Genomic DNA, 17,871 nt, shown 5'->3' on the forward strand with positions numbered 1-17,871 from the left:
TCACTATAATATCACAGACGTCAAGCATTTTTCGAATTCCGAGTCTTGACCGTACGGTAACCTGAACGTGGACATAAGTCACAATCGTTTCGCGTTACTGTACGAGATATATGCAAACTTTCAAGCTACGTATAGCGGTGACAAACCCGAGCCTTTATTGACGAAGAATGAATTTCTGTAGTATGAAGTTTGGATTTTCATCGACTGTTTAAAACAAAATGAGGCTCTGAAATCTGAACCGGTTGGTATTCGTAACGAATTTGAAACTAAAAATAAGTTTTCTGCTGGTACATTTGCATATTACTCAATTTAACACGATCGTATAATTGAATATCATCCGCTGAGTGGTGACGTGCTACCCTGGGAAGGTGGTGATTTACTTTTTGAAAAGCCTGAGTTCGTCATTAGATGCCTGTTACTGTGCGATGCTCCAACAGTTTACGTAAAAGGAATAGAGAAAAAATTTGGCTGCAGAAAATTGTGGGTGTAACAGTTAAAGTTGTTGATTTAATGGATTTGTTCTGTTCATCATTGCAAAGATTGAAGAAGAAGTCTGATATTACTATGAAATGTGAGCATAATGCAATATTACACCCAAACTGCGCAGCAAAAAACGTATTGTCACTGAAAATTTTTTGCTCAAACACGAAAGCCGATCAGTATTATTCGAACAGTTCCTTATTCCCACTGTCGCAAACATGGTTACGATACCGTAGAGTGAGAAACATGTAATCATTCTTAAATCAACATTATGAATTTCATGCAAAACTGTAATTCTTATTTTTCTCAATAAAAATCTTTTTCATCGAAGAATAAGTATTTTCGTGGATATGCAGGTCAATAAAGAAACTCAAATTGTTGATGTTTCGGCCCGAGTGCCCTCCTCAAAACCAAATTTTTAATAATTTGGTATGCGAGAATTTTTTTGTATAATAAATCTGGAATTGGAGATGACGATGAAAACAACATTTACAAAATAAAATTCAAAAGATCTAGCTTACATTACGTTAATATAGAACAATACGGATCACCCAAACTGTTATCTTGAATCAGTTTAGGCAAAGGAACGGTTGTTAAAATTGGATGACGGTTAGAGACGTTGAGACAACAACCGGTCGGACGAGAAAAGAAAGATTCATTCATCATTATCGAGGTCAAGAAAATCACATTCATATACTTTTTTATCAATACCAATCAATGACTCAGAACCTCTTTCCTGCTAGTTAAGATGGATATTTTACGTAGCGCCGAAGCCCGTTGGACACAGGCTTCTCAACGTCAATTCGAAAATCGTCGGATGAATTGTTTGTCAGCCGAAAATTCGTTCAAGGTCGAAGAAGGTCCTTCTCATGTCTCCAGAACATTCCAGAATTCAACATCGCACCGAAACCCGTTGGCCGCAGACCTCTCGACTTCAAGTCGAAACTCGTCAAACAAATGGTTTGTCAACCTCAAATTCCTTGAATTCGTCCAGGATCATTGCATAAGCGTCCCAAATTTGTACATCTCCTCGAAATCTCTCGATCGTTGGAGAATCTTCTCGATCCTTCTGGAAGCTCAATCTGACACGTGCGGGAATGCAGTTTCTTGATCTCGCTCAATGAGCATGCCAAGGTAGAGCACGATTTCTCCGATAAGGGTCGGAACTATGGTAATAGACAGGTAATTTGGAAGATATTTTGACCAACGAAGAGCGCATTTTATTACACGAGGGCTGAACACTATGGTCATTTTGAAGATTCTTCATCGACCATCAATGATCAGAGGAGAAAAAGGTCAGTAACGTAGAGCGCAACGAGGGTGGGGGGTTGTAAGGGAGAGCACACGGCTTATCTGACGAGGGTTGGCTTTGCCCGTAAAGTGGGGATTTGTATCCAGAAACCCCCTTGCATTACTACTTGCAACACTCTACAGAATATCATTTTGGTAAATTGTTCTATTTTCCGACACATCGACAGTGGATTGCAGTAAACATTGAAGATCTGCATAAATGCAGAATGAAACAGTTTCTTTCTGACTAAAATTTTTAAATTTCAGAATCTTCTCCTTATCTAGGGATGAGATGATTTAACGTTTGTCCAAATCTGTGTAATCAAGGTTGTGCTTTGACAAATATCTTCAATATCTATCATCCGATCGAGTACAACTATGACGCACACAGTGACGAATTCCTACAAAAGCGGAGTAAACGTCGAAAAGAAAAATCCGTTTTAGCGAATTTCGAAAAATGGCTCTGGGAAAGAAATCACCAGTACATTGGAACCCCAAAGGGGCAAGTCCTATTCTCTCTACCCGCCTTGCTACTTTGGTTCAAAGTTGACCTTCGACGAGAGTACATGCGCCGCGCGGGATCATGAAGTAAAAGCAGAGAATTTCAGAATTCTGTATCTCAAGAGCAAATTGTGCGATTTCAATTTTTCAAGATGGATTCGACTCCTGAAGGCATGTGAAAAGTATTTCCGAACTAGTTCAATCAAGAAATAATGTTCAACCGCTTAAAAAATACGTCCGTATACGGGAATAGGATATTCAGAAACAGATCGAAAGTACCACTTCCTACCATCTACTACAAGGATCCAAGTTCAAGTTGTTAGGTGAGTCTATTAGCTTACAAAACCACAAGAATCAGCTGCCCTCACCTGTTTTCTTGGCTGAAACGGTTTTTGTTAGTCATTCGTGTAGAGCATTAGCGGGTATGCAACGCGTCGTGGCAGGTTTTCAGTACGTACAAGTAGTGTATATATGACAGTTCTAAGTCAAAGATGGCGGCGCTCCCCCTAGCTCTCCACCTAGCCCCCCCACCCCCTCCCCCTACCGCCCCCCGCTCGCGGAGTACCCCCCCCTCCCCCCGCTAATCCGCGGCGGTACCCCACCCCCAATCCGCAGCGCTACCCCCCCCAATCCGAAGCGGTACCCCCCCCCGAGTCGGCGGTGCTACCCCCCCCCCCCTGCCCCCTAAATCCGTGGCATGACCCCCCCCCTGAACCCACAGCGCTACACCCCCCCTGAATCCACAGCGCTACCCCCCCCCCCCCCGCCCCGCTGATCATTTTCACGGTTTGCCGCAAGATGGCTGTTTTCATAGGATATGACACACACGCACACACACACACATACAAAATAATTCCTGTTGAGACTTGTTTTCCGCCGAACGTCATAAACGTAGGTATTCGGAGCAAGGGCTCTGGGCCCCGATTTTTTATACCTGCACCGCCCACTACCTGCTTTTTTTTGACGGATTTCCATTACATGCTTGGGAAACTATACATTGCTACTTTACTCCCAGCATTTGCGCAGATTTTTATACTCAGGGGGGCATCCATCGTAGGCGGAGGTGGGTTCGCGGCGAGGGGGAGGGGGAGAGGGTGAAAACCTGTTCCAAGACGCTTTCAGGCAAGATGCAGCTGCGGAAGCGGGTCACTTCAAACGCGCAATAAAACCCAAAAATTTGGGGTTGGGGGGATGGGTAAGGGCTGGGCCCACTCGTCTCTGACGCCATTTTTCCTTCCAAGATGCGCAGAACGCAGTGCGTACCGCATCTCTGACGTCATTTTTCCTTCTGAGATGCGCAGAACGCAGTGCACACCGTTCCCAAATTCTTGCGATCCCTCGGCCTATATACAAGCTCAATGCATCCGATGCAGACTCATCAGTCTTACACGATACGTGCAAGTCAAAAGCCTATAATTTTCATTTTCTCTGACATACAATTGTTACCTATAACCGTTGAAGTCATGGCAGTCGAAGCGTATATGGGACTTACGGAGCAGATGGGGAGGGGGGGGGGGGGGGCGTACAATTTGCTGATAGAGCAACCACCCGGAGAAGAGAATGACGCTGTCATCAATCATTGGGCTGATATTAGAATTACGAATATCCAAGTTCTGCGCGATATTTCCATGCAACGAAGAACGACCGTTGGTGCGAAAATACGGATTCAAGATACGATCACACTTCTGCAATCTTGGGTGACGAAGATCAAGCAGTTGCAGCAGCGCACAGTGGTGACGGGTGGAAATATCGGTACTCCTGCGGGTGTACAGTGGGACGATGTGGATAGTGCTTTTGTTAGCCGAATCAGAAGGGGGATTGTCACAAATCTCCGTCATAAAAATTTGGACGCCTTTCTGGACGATGTGCAGCGCCATTCTCTTCTCCAGGTGGTTGCTCTCTCAGCAAATTGTACGTCCCCTCCATCTGCTCTGCAAGTCCCATATACGCTTTGACGGCCATGACTTTGACGCGGATGATGAAGGTATTCTGAAGTTTTCACTTGCACGTATTGTGTAAGACTGATGAGTCTTAAGATGCACCTTGCATTATACAGATAAAATACAGATGAATCTCAAGAATTTGGGGGCGGTGCGCTCTGCGTTCTGCGCATATCGGAGGGAAAAATGACGTCAGAGGTGCGGTGCGCACTACGTTCTGCGCATCTTGGAGGGAAAAATGACGTCAGATATGCGGTGCGCACTGCGTTCTGCGCCTCTCGGAAGGAAAAATGACGTCAGAGACGACTGGGCTCAGCCTTTACCCATCCCCCTATCCCCAAATTTTTGGGTTTCATTGCTTTCCCGGTTTTGCAGAGATGATGCAATTCATGTAAAAATTGACGTCGGAGGCGACGGGGTCCGCAGTCCCCCTCCCACCATTCCTAAATTCTTGGTGTTCATTGCTCGTTTGAAGTGACCCGCTTCCGCAGCTGCATCTTGCCTGAAAGCGTGTTAGAACAGGTTTTCACCCTCTCCCCCTCCCCCTCGCCGCGAACCCGCCGCCACCTACGATGGATGCCCACCTAAGTATAAAAATCTGTGCAAATGCTGCGAGTAGAGTACCAATGTATAGCTTCCCAAGCATGCAATGGAAATTGGTCAACGAAAAGCAGGTAGTGGGCGGCGCAGGTATAAAAAATGTGTGTGTGTGTGTGTGTGTGTGTGTGTGTGTGTGTGTGTGTCAAATCCTCTGAAAATAGTAATCTTGCGACAAACCGCGAAAATGATCAACGGGGGGGGGTACCGCCGCGGATTTAGTGGCAGGGGGGGCGGGGTTTAGGGGAAGGGGGGGGGGGGGAGGGCCGCGAATTTAGGGGCAGGGGGGGGGTAACGCCGCGGATTTTTGGGGAGTATGGAGAGGTAGGGGGAGCTAGGGGGGAGCCAGGTGGGAGCGCGCCATTGTGTGGTCCAGAACTCTCGGGTCGAGGGGGGAGCTAGGGGGAGGCGCTGCCATTGTGTCGTCCAGAACTCTTGTATATACACTACTGTTGATAGGCGAGGCAGTTCACCAAGAAGGAAATCGGCAAGCAGTACGGCCAAACTATAATAATAATTCAAGACTTGACTCGACAACTCAATCATATAACCATTTCGTATTATGACGCAAGGGAGAGTGAGGCAGCCGAGCGCTCCGTATGGTGCGCTGCCGCGGTGGTGCTACGGCAGTGGCAAGAGACGTTCCGTCGTGACGGCGAGACTAACGGGACCGTAGGCAGCCGCTCTGTGTTGCTATCGGCGAGGGCCGCAGGTTGAAAATCGGTCTCTGGGCTTCGGAGTACCCAGGGGGAGATTACAGTTGGTCGTAACGTGTGCCGGGTGGCAAGGCCGGACTTTGGAGTTGACTTGAGTGGAGGCAGCTCGACCCCTGGGCAATGGCGGCGATGTTGGCACGTGCGGCAGCGTAGAGTTACCGACCAACAGCGCGAATGCTGGGTACGGAGCTTCGGAAACCGCGCCGGTTGTAGGCGTTGCCCTCCGGTTCCCTCGTCGGCAGCGCAGACGATGTTGAATTGTCGGGCTCGGCAGTGAAGACAGCAGGGTCAGAAACCTTACAGAATTTCGCGGGGAAAACAACAGGCATTAGCCATTATACAAAAAACCTAAATTGAGCTCTGATCGTCGTTCCATGCGGTACGGCGGGACTCTCCCTTCGTTTGCTAGATCTATTGGGTTCCGTCTGGGAGTGGAGGTGCGGTTCGATGACAGGGTTGAAAATTCGCTACGGTGCAAGGCATAGATGCGAGATAAGCCCGAATATACAGAAGCTATGACAGCATTGATGCCCCACCGAATGCTGAAGATCATAGAAGTCGATGGCTATCGCATTAAGTAGTGGACATTTTGTAGTTATTACCACCATGGAGATGCCCATCAGTATCTAGCGAACATTGAAGCTAAGGTCACCGCGTAAACCTAATTCAGCTTTCACGTGTTTGACCCTCAGTTATTATTGGTCCCCAAGTCAAGCGGATCGTGTTACTTCTAGCCTGTTGTTTTTATACTTCTTCGACGTGCTGTTGCGATTTGATGTTTGCAGCTGATGACACATTGACTGACATAAGTGATGAATAAGATGTTACCCTTCTCTCTAAACATGAAACAGTTATAATTATACTAAAATTGAATAACACCTTTATTCCAACGTTTCAGCCTCGGTATGGGCTCTCCTAAGGGATTTTTTTAAATTCTCTATCAACAGAGAAATAAACCATTCTACAAATGAACCAAATGTAACATCAAAAGGAAATTACAACATATGTGGAACAAAAAGAACAACCTTATGCGTACGGATGAAGGTTTATATACCCTGAATAATAGCTGATGAATCTTGACCAGTATATAATATTAACCATAGAATGCACAAAGCAGTAATGTCTTCTTAGTGTGTAAATGGAACGAGCGCAGCATGTCACAATTCCACATTTTGGTAAAGAATACATCTTATATGTTAATAATTCAATGAAGTACAGAAAATCTTGTAGGTAATACAATATGGAAACGAACTAACCTTATCTAATGATCCAGGTTTTATCGGGATAGTGGAACATTTTTTGGCTACTATGCGTTAATTCCATAGAGACCAAGGAAAAAAAGCAGAATAGGAGTTTTATAGTGTACTCCAGAACTGAAACCCATCAAGGGGGAACTAGAACAAGCGTACAGTGAAATTAAACACAGGGAACAAAACACAAAGTATGAGATCAACTGCGAACCAACCTTCAAATTTAGTATACGAAAGGAATTAGAGAAAGCCAAGATTTGGTGCAACCATCATCATAATAAATAGGTGGGCCGGCTGATTAACCTTTCGATTCTCCTTTTCTCCCACTCCTTCATGCGACTTTCGGTTAAATAAACAGTTCTTCAAAGAACAACAAAAGGTACGAGTTGCACGTGGAATTTAGAACTTTCAGCGACAGAAAAGAAGAGGAAGAGAGCGGGGCTAAGAGATAGTAGATGTTGTAGAGCCATACCTACTTAGGTTTAAAGAATTAGCCTTATAAGTCGGTAACTTATCGATTGGACGAGGTGTCGGTGATAAGTTTTATGTGTGTGTTGCTAAGTTTTTCAACACCTTGTCTTAAAGTAACTGCGTCTTTATGACCAACAATGCTACGCATTTCCAATATGATACGTTTATAATAATCAGTCTCTTAATGTAAAATTTTTGTGTTGTCAAAGTCAAAAGAATGATCATAATTTAGACAATGTTTAGTTAATGCGGTATGCGGATCGACACTCTTCTTAATATTGTTCTTGTGTTCGTTAATTCTAGTGGATAACAATAGACTCGCTTGGAAAATATATGTCTTATTGCAATCCTTGCAAAGAACTTGATAAACCATATTTGAGTGCCTCTCTTTAACTAATAAGTCTTTCCCTGAATCAAAATTTGAACGTAGAGCGTTGAAATTTTTACCTACAAATATTGCATCGTATTTTTTGGAGGATCTGTTCGATGATTCCAGTATTCCAGCAACATAAAGGATCGGAATGAATGTAAGATTGTTTCTAGTTAGAAGGGAGCTAGGAATAGAGTTGTTATTGTAATTCGAGAGGATATGATTCAAACGTCTGTTAATGGTATTATTAAATTGGATTAGCTTAGTCGGATAATTATTCTTAAATACTAATTATTTTGTGATTTTCAAATTCTTCGCATGATAACAATCATTCGTCAGTCTGATACCCCTATCTGCGAGATTAAGAATTGTGCCGATTTTGTAAGACTTGAGGTCGTGAGAATCATAATTCAGATATTTTTGCGACCATGTAGGCTTCTGATACCAGTCCGTAGAGATACATTGTTAATTGAAACCACATCCAAAACCTAATGCAACCCTCACGTTCAAGTTCGTGAGTTTTAAGCGGTTGTGGTAACTGTTAAAGGTGTTAAGAAGTTGGTTAACGCAATCAAGAGGGGCTGCCGTTAAAATGTCGTCTACGTACTGATAATAAAAAGGTCATTGAAATGATAGCTGGCTGATGCAAGAAGACTCAAGATCATCCATCACCAAGTTAGCAAGAATAGGTGACAGCGGTGAGCCCATGGGTAGCCCAAGAGTCTGGTGGTAGACATTATTGTAAAATTTAAAAATGGACGCATCAGAACATAAACGTGAGGCAATAACTAATTCATCGTACGATTGTGTGATATTAAATTCGAACGTTTTTGATAGATTTAACCGCAAGATCAATAGGAATATTAGAGAACAATGATACTACATCTAAGGATATTAGAACATAATCTGGAGGAAGAGAAAGACCTCGGATTTTTTCTACTAGGGTAAAACTGTCTTTAATATGTGATTTCGGTAAGATCGACTCAACATTTAATCAAGAGTTCAAATTTTTAGATGAATAATTGGTAGAAGTGTTGATAAAAGAGACGATTACTCGTGCACACACTCCTTCCTTATGAATTTTGGGCAAACCATAGGTTTCAAATCAAACCTCCCTTTTGGACAAGGATTATTGATGAAATTGGTAACTTTCTTTGCAAAAGTCGTTCTGACCTGAGGTCTAGTATCATGATGGAAAGCATCGATTTTCTCCTCAAAATCGGAAATGAAGTAAGGTATTGGGACTTAATTTTTCGAAACGGGCAAACCATGTTTCGGTCCCAGGCACATGATGGATTTCACATCCTTAGCAATCATGGTATTAGATAAATTGACTAGCCAAGTAGAATGATTGAGAGTAGTTCTATTAATACTGTTGCTCAAACTCAAAAGTTTGTTGATATTTTTCATATTCGAGATTTTAGTCTTGTGAAATTCCGTTCAAATTTTTTGATTTTGAGAGGAAAAGAATCTCTTTCTCGTATCTAAAGGTGAAATTGGTACTATGTCCTCTAAATTCTGTACTATTCTACTGATTTTAGTTCAAAAATCTGAGTTGAAATTCACGTAGAATGTGGTTAAACTTTTGTTTATAGGTCGTGCAGCTGAAGGATGACCTCTTAAAGTTCAATTGAGAAAGTTGAAGATGTGTGGGTAACTCAAGGTTCTTTTATCTAAGTAGAAAAATGCGTTCGTTTTTCAGTCTTGAAAGCTTCAAAGAGGACGCTGACTATCTTCTAAGTAGTATCGTGGTATGAGCGCCAAACTCTTGAGTTATATTCTGGTAAAAGCCCATCGCTCTCACAATTATTCGCAAAATTGAATGATAAAAAAGATCTTGACCTGAATATGTTTGTGAAGAAAATTCTTGGATATGTAGATCGAAATTGAATAGCACGTTTATTCCAACGTTTCGGCCCCGGTATGGGCCCTCCTCAGGGATTTTTTTAAATTCTGAATCAACAAAGAAACAAACCATGTTAACATATAACATCTATTCTTTACCGTAATGTGAAATTGTGACATGCTACGCACGTTCCATTTACACAGTAAGAAGACATTACTGCTATATGCATTCTATGGTTAATATTATATACTGGTTAAGATTCATCAGCTATTATTCAGGGTACATAAACCTTCATCCGTACGCATAAGGTTGGTCTTTTTGTTCCACATATGTTGTAATTTCCTTTTGATGTTACATTTGGTTAATTTGTAGAATGGTTTATTTCTCTGTTGATTTAGAATTTAAAATCCCTGAGGCCTATACCGGGCCAAAACATGGAAATAAAGGTGTTGTTCAATTTGGACCTACATATCCAATAATTTTCTTGACAAACATATTGAGGTCAAGATCTTTTTTATTATGATTATACTACTGGAAAACATCAGTCTACATGGAGATCTACTGGAAATCAGTGGAATATTAGTAAATAGTCAACGATTCATCAGTGTACATGCACTGGGTTTTTCCGGTGGTATACTCATAATCCTATATATTTACTAATTCAAATTTAAAGAGTTGCATATTAAGTCTACGAATCGCAACTATAACAATAAGGAAGCTGATGACGTGACGTGTATTGTTTCGTGGATGTGGCACTCAACGAACTACGCCCAAAAGTAACCTACGATAATCTTTGCATATGAAGAAAACTTCTTTATTTCTAAAGATGAATAGCTACCCTTCCCTTTCTGCGTATTCGAAGTCTTCGTCCCGTAATTGTTTGAGTTTAGAATTTTATATTGTCAGAAGCGTAAATATGCGCCAGAGAGCATTTTGATTCAGCATCCAAAGAATTGTTAAAATCTTCAATTTGTATTGTAAGAGGTACGCAGTGGCCCTAGAGAGTATTATTAGTGTCCTTCAAATAATTATTAAAATATAGAATTTTATATTCTAATCGATATTTATACAAAGTTTTTGACAAATAAAATTAGAAAGTAAGGTTAGAGCACTTGTAACTATTCGTTAGTAAATGTGACCTCAGCTTATTGAGAATTTCCAAGGTTTTGGAAACGTGTTACTGAAAATAACTCGTCCATGCCTCGGCGCTGTTTCTATTCGTTATCAGCGTGTTGTCATTATGTGCAGCAAAGTTAAGTTTGTTAAATTAAAACACATCTTGAGATTCACGAGTTGTGAGTTATGGACAATGCTTATTACGTAGCCCTTCGTAATTCTTCCTTAACGTTTCTCCATTATAATCCCATCGCTTCTAGCTACAATGATAACTGTGGTCAATAGGTTGCGGTGCGATGCTTGTGTCGTCAACTGCTTTTCTCCGAAGGTAATTAGGGATCCATACAGCATCTTGTTCTCCGCCCGCATTCAAATTTAATGACCTATCCTAAAACTGATCATAATCTAACCCCTGGTCAAAAAAATTAGTCTTTTAATAGTTACTTATCATCGTCTTGACAATACAAATATATTTTACGAATATGATCTCAACCGGACAAGTCTTTCAAAAGTCACAGAATTACTACAAACGCACATAAGAATTACATATATTAAGATTTCACAGTAAAATTTCCGATTTCAATTTCTTCTTCCGCCAATTCTGACCCTCTTCATCGTTTCTTCTAATAACTTGATGATAACAACATACTTTCGGACCACTTGCATTGTTCCTCTGAAAACGAATTGTCCCTTCTTTGTATTTTTGGGTTGGAATTGACTGTCACGAGTTATATTATTTATCAGAAAGATTTAGCCTGTAGGTGGATTCTGCGTTGCCAATGTAACTGACTTAGCTAAAAAATCAGGGGTCCCAGAATCACTGTTCGAAAGAGTACTAAATATTCCTCGTAAACAAAGCGTTCTGAGTCTTGATAATTACTCCCATTTCCAAAGGCACATTGAGCCTAGAGTCAATATTTTATCGTTACCATATCATATACATTAGTTCACTGAGTGAAATAAACCGTTTGATTTACCCTTAACCTACGAACATTGCTGCATTCCTCGTACTTCATATTCTTCTGAATCCTCTCTACCCGATATGCAATATGAGATACGGGTTTACTCCTGAGTATCCGAATACACTCAAATCGAGATCGAACAACTTTATATCACGTCTGGCGGAGATTCGACGGTAACATAAAAATCTTAAGATGAATGATAAATTCAAGGTTTGAAACGTGAAACTTAAGAAAAGAGAATTTGGAAACAAAAATCCCCACGCGAATAATTTCTTTCCTGACAATTTTGAAAAGTTTACATTTTTGTTTCGATTTGTCAATACTTAAATTATATTGTTTTTTACTTGGTTCGAGGATAGTATATTCTTTACAGATTGCCTAATATGAATCAAAATAAGGTTAATTTGTCTTTCTACAAAACACAGGTTTGATAATTATAACCCTTCTTTACCCTCCCCAAGCTAGTTGCTTGTGGGTGCATACTCAAAAGGATATGGTAGGTTTGGAAGTAATTATTATTATTATTATTATTATCAATAACGACCAAATATTTTGATCGTACTTGATAGCAGTCCTAGTAATTGAATTGCTTTGTACAGTGATGAATCATCCGATGATCACTGCTACTCTTGTAAGTTCCTTTCTATAATATTCAGATCAATGAATTACAATGTTTTTCATTAGGCTCATTCTTCCAGTGAACTGTACATCCTATCATTTTTTATTCGTTGGAAATCCTACTACGAATTTTATCTATCCACGTAAAGAAAGTCTCTTGAGTTGAGTTTCGAATCGTGTTTCTCAGGCGACATGGCGATGCAGCGTATGTCGGCGGAAGGTCGCTTCCCGTGTGCAGCCAGTCGTGACCCAAGAGTCGACGGATTCGCTCCTAGACGTTCCAGTTTTGGAGGCACTCCAGAGAAGGCACAGTGACGCTAGACTTGGCTGTCAGACCGGGAGCAACGTCGGAGGCATCAGTAGCGGTTTGGCACCACCAAGAAGTCCAGAGTTAAGACGACACTCGGACGTATCGCCGGCTAGTCTTAAAGAACTCGAGAAGGTAGGTGACCCGATTCAAGATTCTGGTAACAAATTTTTCGTCTGAAACTCGATGCAAGCTGCAGGTTCGATCGGAATATTTATAACAAGTATTCTGAGATTGATCTCAATTGATTTTTACAAATTGAAGTGATGTGAAGTTACTTAAAGTCGAGTGAAGTTACTTCCGTTACGTAAACTCATTCAAAGCTGTTTGAAAAAAAAATTTTAGGAGGTTGTCTGGTCGAAAATTCATGACCACAGTAATTTTATTACGATATAGGTTTGACATATTTTTGGCGACTTTAGTACCGTATGTAGATTGTAGCCATCAATCGAAGATCGTTCTATTTGTATCTTCATCCATAACGTGTAAATAAGTGCCTAGCCACAATTAACACAAAAGTGATTGGTTGGCTTTGAGCAGTATAAAATTTTATTTTCAAGTAATTGAGTATGCAAATATTGCAGTTCTATTTAACGCAGTAGACATTCTTTGGATCGCATCAATAACGGAATGAATTTCTAGTAATAAAAACAATTGAAACGCTTTTCATGGTTGGCCAAGGACAGTGCACCATCCATAAACGGCAACCCTATTCTATTCGTGAATTACGAAAGGTCTTTTTGAAAATACAGATATGGAAAATATGGGAAATATAAACAGAAGCCTAGATATTGGTACTTCGTTTTAACCCGCTTGAAGTGAGTTGAAAATTTCGTAAAAGGTCACAATTTCAATCTGCATGATAAATCATTTTATTCAGAAGACTTTGACCTTATATTCATTGAAAGGCTTCTGTTATGTTGTAAAAGTTGAATATCTTATTTCATAACGTATTGCATTGATATTAATTATGATCACTAAATAGCAATGCGAGCTGTCTGCTGGAAAAAATCTGTTCAAGTACGTGAGCGGGTCCACATCACTTCACTCAAAACAAAAAAAAACCGTCAAGTCACGGATCTTTGCACCATTCAACATATCCGTAATAATATGTCAAAGAAAGAAAGTACCAGTTCAAGTATTTTGAATTTTGTTTTAAAATGGTGGAGTTAGAGCTATGTGAATTTTTGTAAATCACTGTTGCACCGCTATGTTCGCAAATTTATATCTCCGAAAGTATTCATCGGAGCGAACTGATCCTGCAATCGTTCTCTTCGTAAAAGAATGCGCATCGATACAAAGAATTTTATTTAGAAAAAAAAATAATTTCTTTTAATCTTTTTTCGGTGTTTTTTTTTTCTTTTTTGATTTCGCTGCCAATTCCGCGGGACTCGCAACAATTCACAGAGACATTTTTTTTCAGATACCTGTATCCTTCCATCAATCTTGAAAAAAAATCTATGGAGAGAATACCTGGGCAGAAGAAAAAAAAGAATCGTCTCGTCGCGCGCCGATCCACGTCAGCGTTACTCCCGCGAGCTCGCTGTGTTGCGTATAGTGTAGTCAAATTTCATTTGATGCTCTTTTACTTACCCGGGCTATACATTCTACGAAAATAGTTATTCAATCATCTTAGCCCTTCCGTATCCGTCTACTGGGCATCCTTTCTCGGAGTTATACATACCTGTTCTGAGAATTCCAGTACGGTTATGGTTCGTTGAATACACCTGTGCTAGAATTGCGTTTGATTCTATTTTACTCGGTTTGTGCTATGTGACTAATGGATCTTTTGCAATATTTTGGTGGCTCTGAAAAGGAACGATATTTTTAACGATGATTCGCAGGATAACGCTTATCAGGACACCTCTATTTGAAATTGATTCATAATTTTCGTCGAACCAAATTTTTCTGATGCGGCAGATAATTTTGTTTTGACGAGTTTATGAAATACTGGAATTACCGCATGTAATTTTAGAGTGCTACGAACTGTCAAGGCTTTATCAAATCGATTTTGTAAAATATATTCTTCCGCTTGATGTTCTGCAGACCTACAGTACGCAAAAGATATGCTCCGAAAATAAGAACATGCCGAATTATATAGATTCAGCGGTGTTTGAATAGGATTGGAATTGCCAATTAGTTGTAAACTCCTACGTGAAGCTAATCTCTTAACAGCTCCACCAACACCATCACACTGCCCTTTTCCATGTGATGTAGCAAAAAAGTGCCATTTGGCTTGGCGTTGAAAGTCTTCAAAGTGATGTGTTATGTTTACGAAATTTTTTTTGTTCTTATATTGAGAAGCTGCTCCATTGGAGAAATAAATTATTTTTTCTATAGAAATCGAATTTTGAAACTTCTCTCTCATAAAGTTGATGAACTTTTTCCGAAATAAATGAACTGCAACTGCATTATGTTTCAGATGCTCGGAAATTATCACGAAACTAAAATGTCACAACTGGTCGTCACCGTAACTTTTATAGTAAACCACGATTGGATGAATAGTCACCTATTTATTGTTCCAGTGAAACCCTTGCGTGGAATCTTGTACAACAAATGCATAATTCTCAACGAAATTGCATACTACTAAACATTGACCAATTTTCAAGCTGTCTTTCATCTTCTGCCAATAACTACTTTGCTGCTTCGCAATGAAATCATGTGCAACCAATTTTGTCAATTGATCACAGAGGTTATCTATAAAATCCTCGGACTTTTTGGTGAGTGTCTCCAAAGACGTTCGATCCACTGATATCCACCGTATATAAGTAACATCGTCGATGAACTTATTCGCAAACGCTTCCTGCAATGATGTTTCGATGATATTCTCACCAGGACAATTCGAGCATTCTCCTAACCGACACTGTAACTGTGATGGATTGCAAACGATTTGAGCTAAACAATGCTGATAGGTCGGAAAATTCACAGCTCCTTTCTTAAGTAAATCACTAATATTTGCGCCCATCGTCATCAGTTTTACATTTTGGTGATAGGTACAAACACACACGGTATGTGTGCCACTCGGTCCTGCCAAAATACATTCTTTCGGGCGCAACTCTGCAAATTTAGAAAAATCGATTTTTTTATCCGGATATCGATCACGGAACAATCGATACAATTCTCTCAGATTATTCGACATCAGATGCTCCTAAACCGATATTTTTTTACCATTTCTTTCGACGATTACGCAGCTTCTTTGACCTGGTGTTATGCGACTGACCTCACTTCGATAAAATTCTACCATGCGGATGACCAGTAGACGGATACGGAAGGGCTAAGGTGGTGGAATAACTATTTTCGTAGAATGGATAGCCCGTGTAAGTAGAAGAGCATGAAATGAAGTTTAACTCCACTATACGCAACACAGCGAGATCGCAAGAGTAACGCTGACGTGGATCGGCGCGCGACGAGACGATTCTTTTTTTTTCTCCCGCCCAGGTATTCTTTCCATAGATTTTTTTTTAAGATTGATGGAAAAGGATACAGGTATCTGAAAAAAAAATGTCTCCGTGAATAGTTGTGAGTACCGAGGAATTGGCAGCGAAATCGAAAAAAAAAAACACTGAAACAAGATTAAAAGAAATTATTTTTTTTTTCAAATGAAATTCTTTGTATCGATGCGCAGTCTTTTACAAAGAGAATGATTGCAGGATCAGTTCGCTCCGATGAATACTTTCGGAGATATAAATTTTGGAACATAGCGGTGCAACAGTGGTTTACAAAAATTCACATAGCTCTAACTCCGCCATTTTTGAAAAAATTTTATAAACCTTAAAATGCTTTTTTTTTACATAGTACCATGGATATTTTGAATGACGCAAAGATCCGTGAGTTGACGGTCTTTTTTTGAGTCAAGTGACGTGGACCCGCTCACCTAACTATGTAAAATGTGATGTTCTTAATAAAATAATTCATCGTGTAGAAGTGAAACAAAACATATCAACTGGATTTCTCATCTACATTTTCAAACAGTTAAAATGAAGCATCGATATCCAAGCTTTTGTTCACGAATGCAGTATTTCGTATTTTTGAATTCTCGATCAGAATCCTTGTAACTTAAGAATATCTAATTTGATGAATACTCATTGTCAGTCCACAAATATGTCGTAATGACGTTGATAATAAGTAACAATGTTTAGCCAACCAGCCTCTTCATATCACATAGAATTAATTGAAGTAACTTGAATACTTCCTCATCGAGTATTTTCAATTTGTTGAGTCGATTGAGAACGCATTTTTAGGATAATGATCTCTGAAAGAATGCTTTGCAGAGTTGTGCAGAAGAAAAATTTCAACCATACGGGTACAGAATACCTAATTATGTGCGCACTACACACTGCTATTAATTGTTCCCATTAACCTGGCTTATTCTATCACTCTAACTTATCAGCGGCAGTTACATTCGACAGTTCAATAGCATTTAATATTGGTTCGAGTGGTCTGTACGAAGGCGTTCTCAACATGACTAGGTTTTGACCCTACCATTCTTGGTTTGTAATTTCATTGAACGGAATTTTTTTCTTTTGGTCTTCGTTGTATTTTTCTAACCGGTTTTTCAACTATAAATATTCATATGGTTTTATAGTTGGACCCTGTTTAATCGAATGATTATCGAAAATTAATTTTTTTGTTCTGATCAGTTCAACATACCGGTCCTATGATGTCATTACATCTGGACTGTTAGCCTCATGTCCTTTTCATTTTCCACAATTACTCCTTATCGATTGATTCCACTTGCTAACTCTCGCACAATCCTTGTAGTAACCTTATAGTCTCTGTCCCGTTCTTCTATTTCCATCCAGCCTCAAGCTAGGACTTTATACTTTTGTTCCCCACTGTTCTGAATTGTAGTACCTTTCCGGCATCGATATTTTTGTATTTTAACTAATTCGCTTCTAATGCATCCTTCATCAGGTACAGTCTGAGTCCATTATTGAACCAATTACCGTCTAATCTATCCTTCATAAAGTACACTTTCAGTCCATCATTTAACCGATTGAGGGAATAGTACTTGTAAAAAAACTTTTTTTCCTATCAATGCGAAGAATCTGAACAAATTCAGGCAGGTACCTTCAACTCAAGGAAACAGATACGCAATAAATCGATGAGAAACCAGGAAACATTCATGAGATGAAAATATTTCTTCGTTTAAAAATTTGAATACATTCAAAATCTGACGCTCGTTATTTATAAACTGTTTCTTGACCGAAGGTGCCAATTTTTAGGGTCCTATGCTGTTTGATGTAGAAGCTTATCTATGAAAAGAGAAAGAAAGTCATTTTTCATTGACGCCAGGTCTCTATTTGAGTAATCTCACGTAAACATGCCTGAGTATGCTATACATATAGTTTGCATGTATTACAAGCCGAAATTAAAATGTCAGTCATAAGTTAAATGAAGTGAATTC

General features: G+C 39.9%; 1 protein-coding gene across 2 annotated transcripts in view; it reads left to right on the forward strand.

Moving 5' to 3' along the window:
* The window catches only part of LOC124309248 (regulating synaptic membrane exocytosis protein 1), a 1,429,783-nt gene that overhangs the window by 632,760 nt on the left and 779,152 nt on the right, over positions 1–17,871 (forward strand). For both annotated transcript variants that reach the window (XM_046772697.1, XM_046772698.1), the window contains exon 6: positions 12,345–12,599. In XM_046772697.1, the coding sequence (XP_046628653.1) occupies positions 12,345–12,599 (255 nt within the window). The remainder of the gene's footprint in view (positions 1–12,344; positions 12,600–17,871) is intronic.

Source organism: Neodiprion virginianus, chromosome 7 (assembly GCF_021901495.1).
Source record: "Neodiprion virginianus isolate iyNeoVirg1 chromosome 7, iyNeoVirg1.1, whole genome shotgun sequence".
In the NCBI taxonomy this organism is placed as follows: Eukaryota; Metazoa; Arthropoda; class Insecta; order Hymenoptera; family Diprionidae; genus Neodiprion; species Neodiprion virginianus.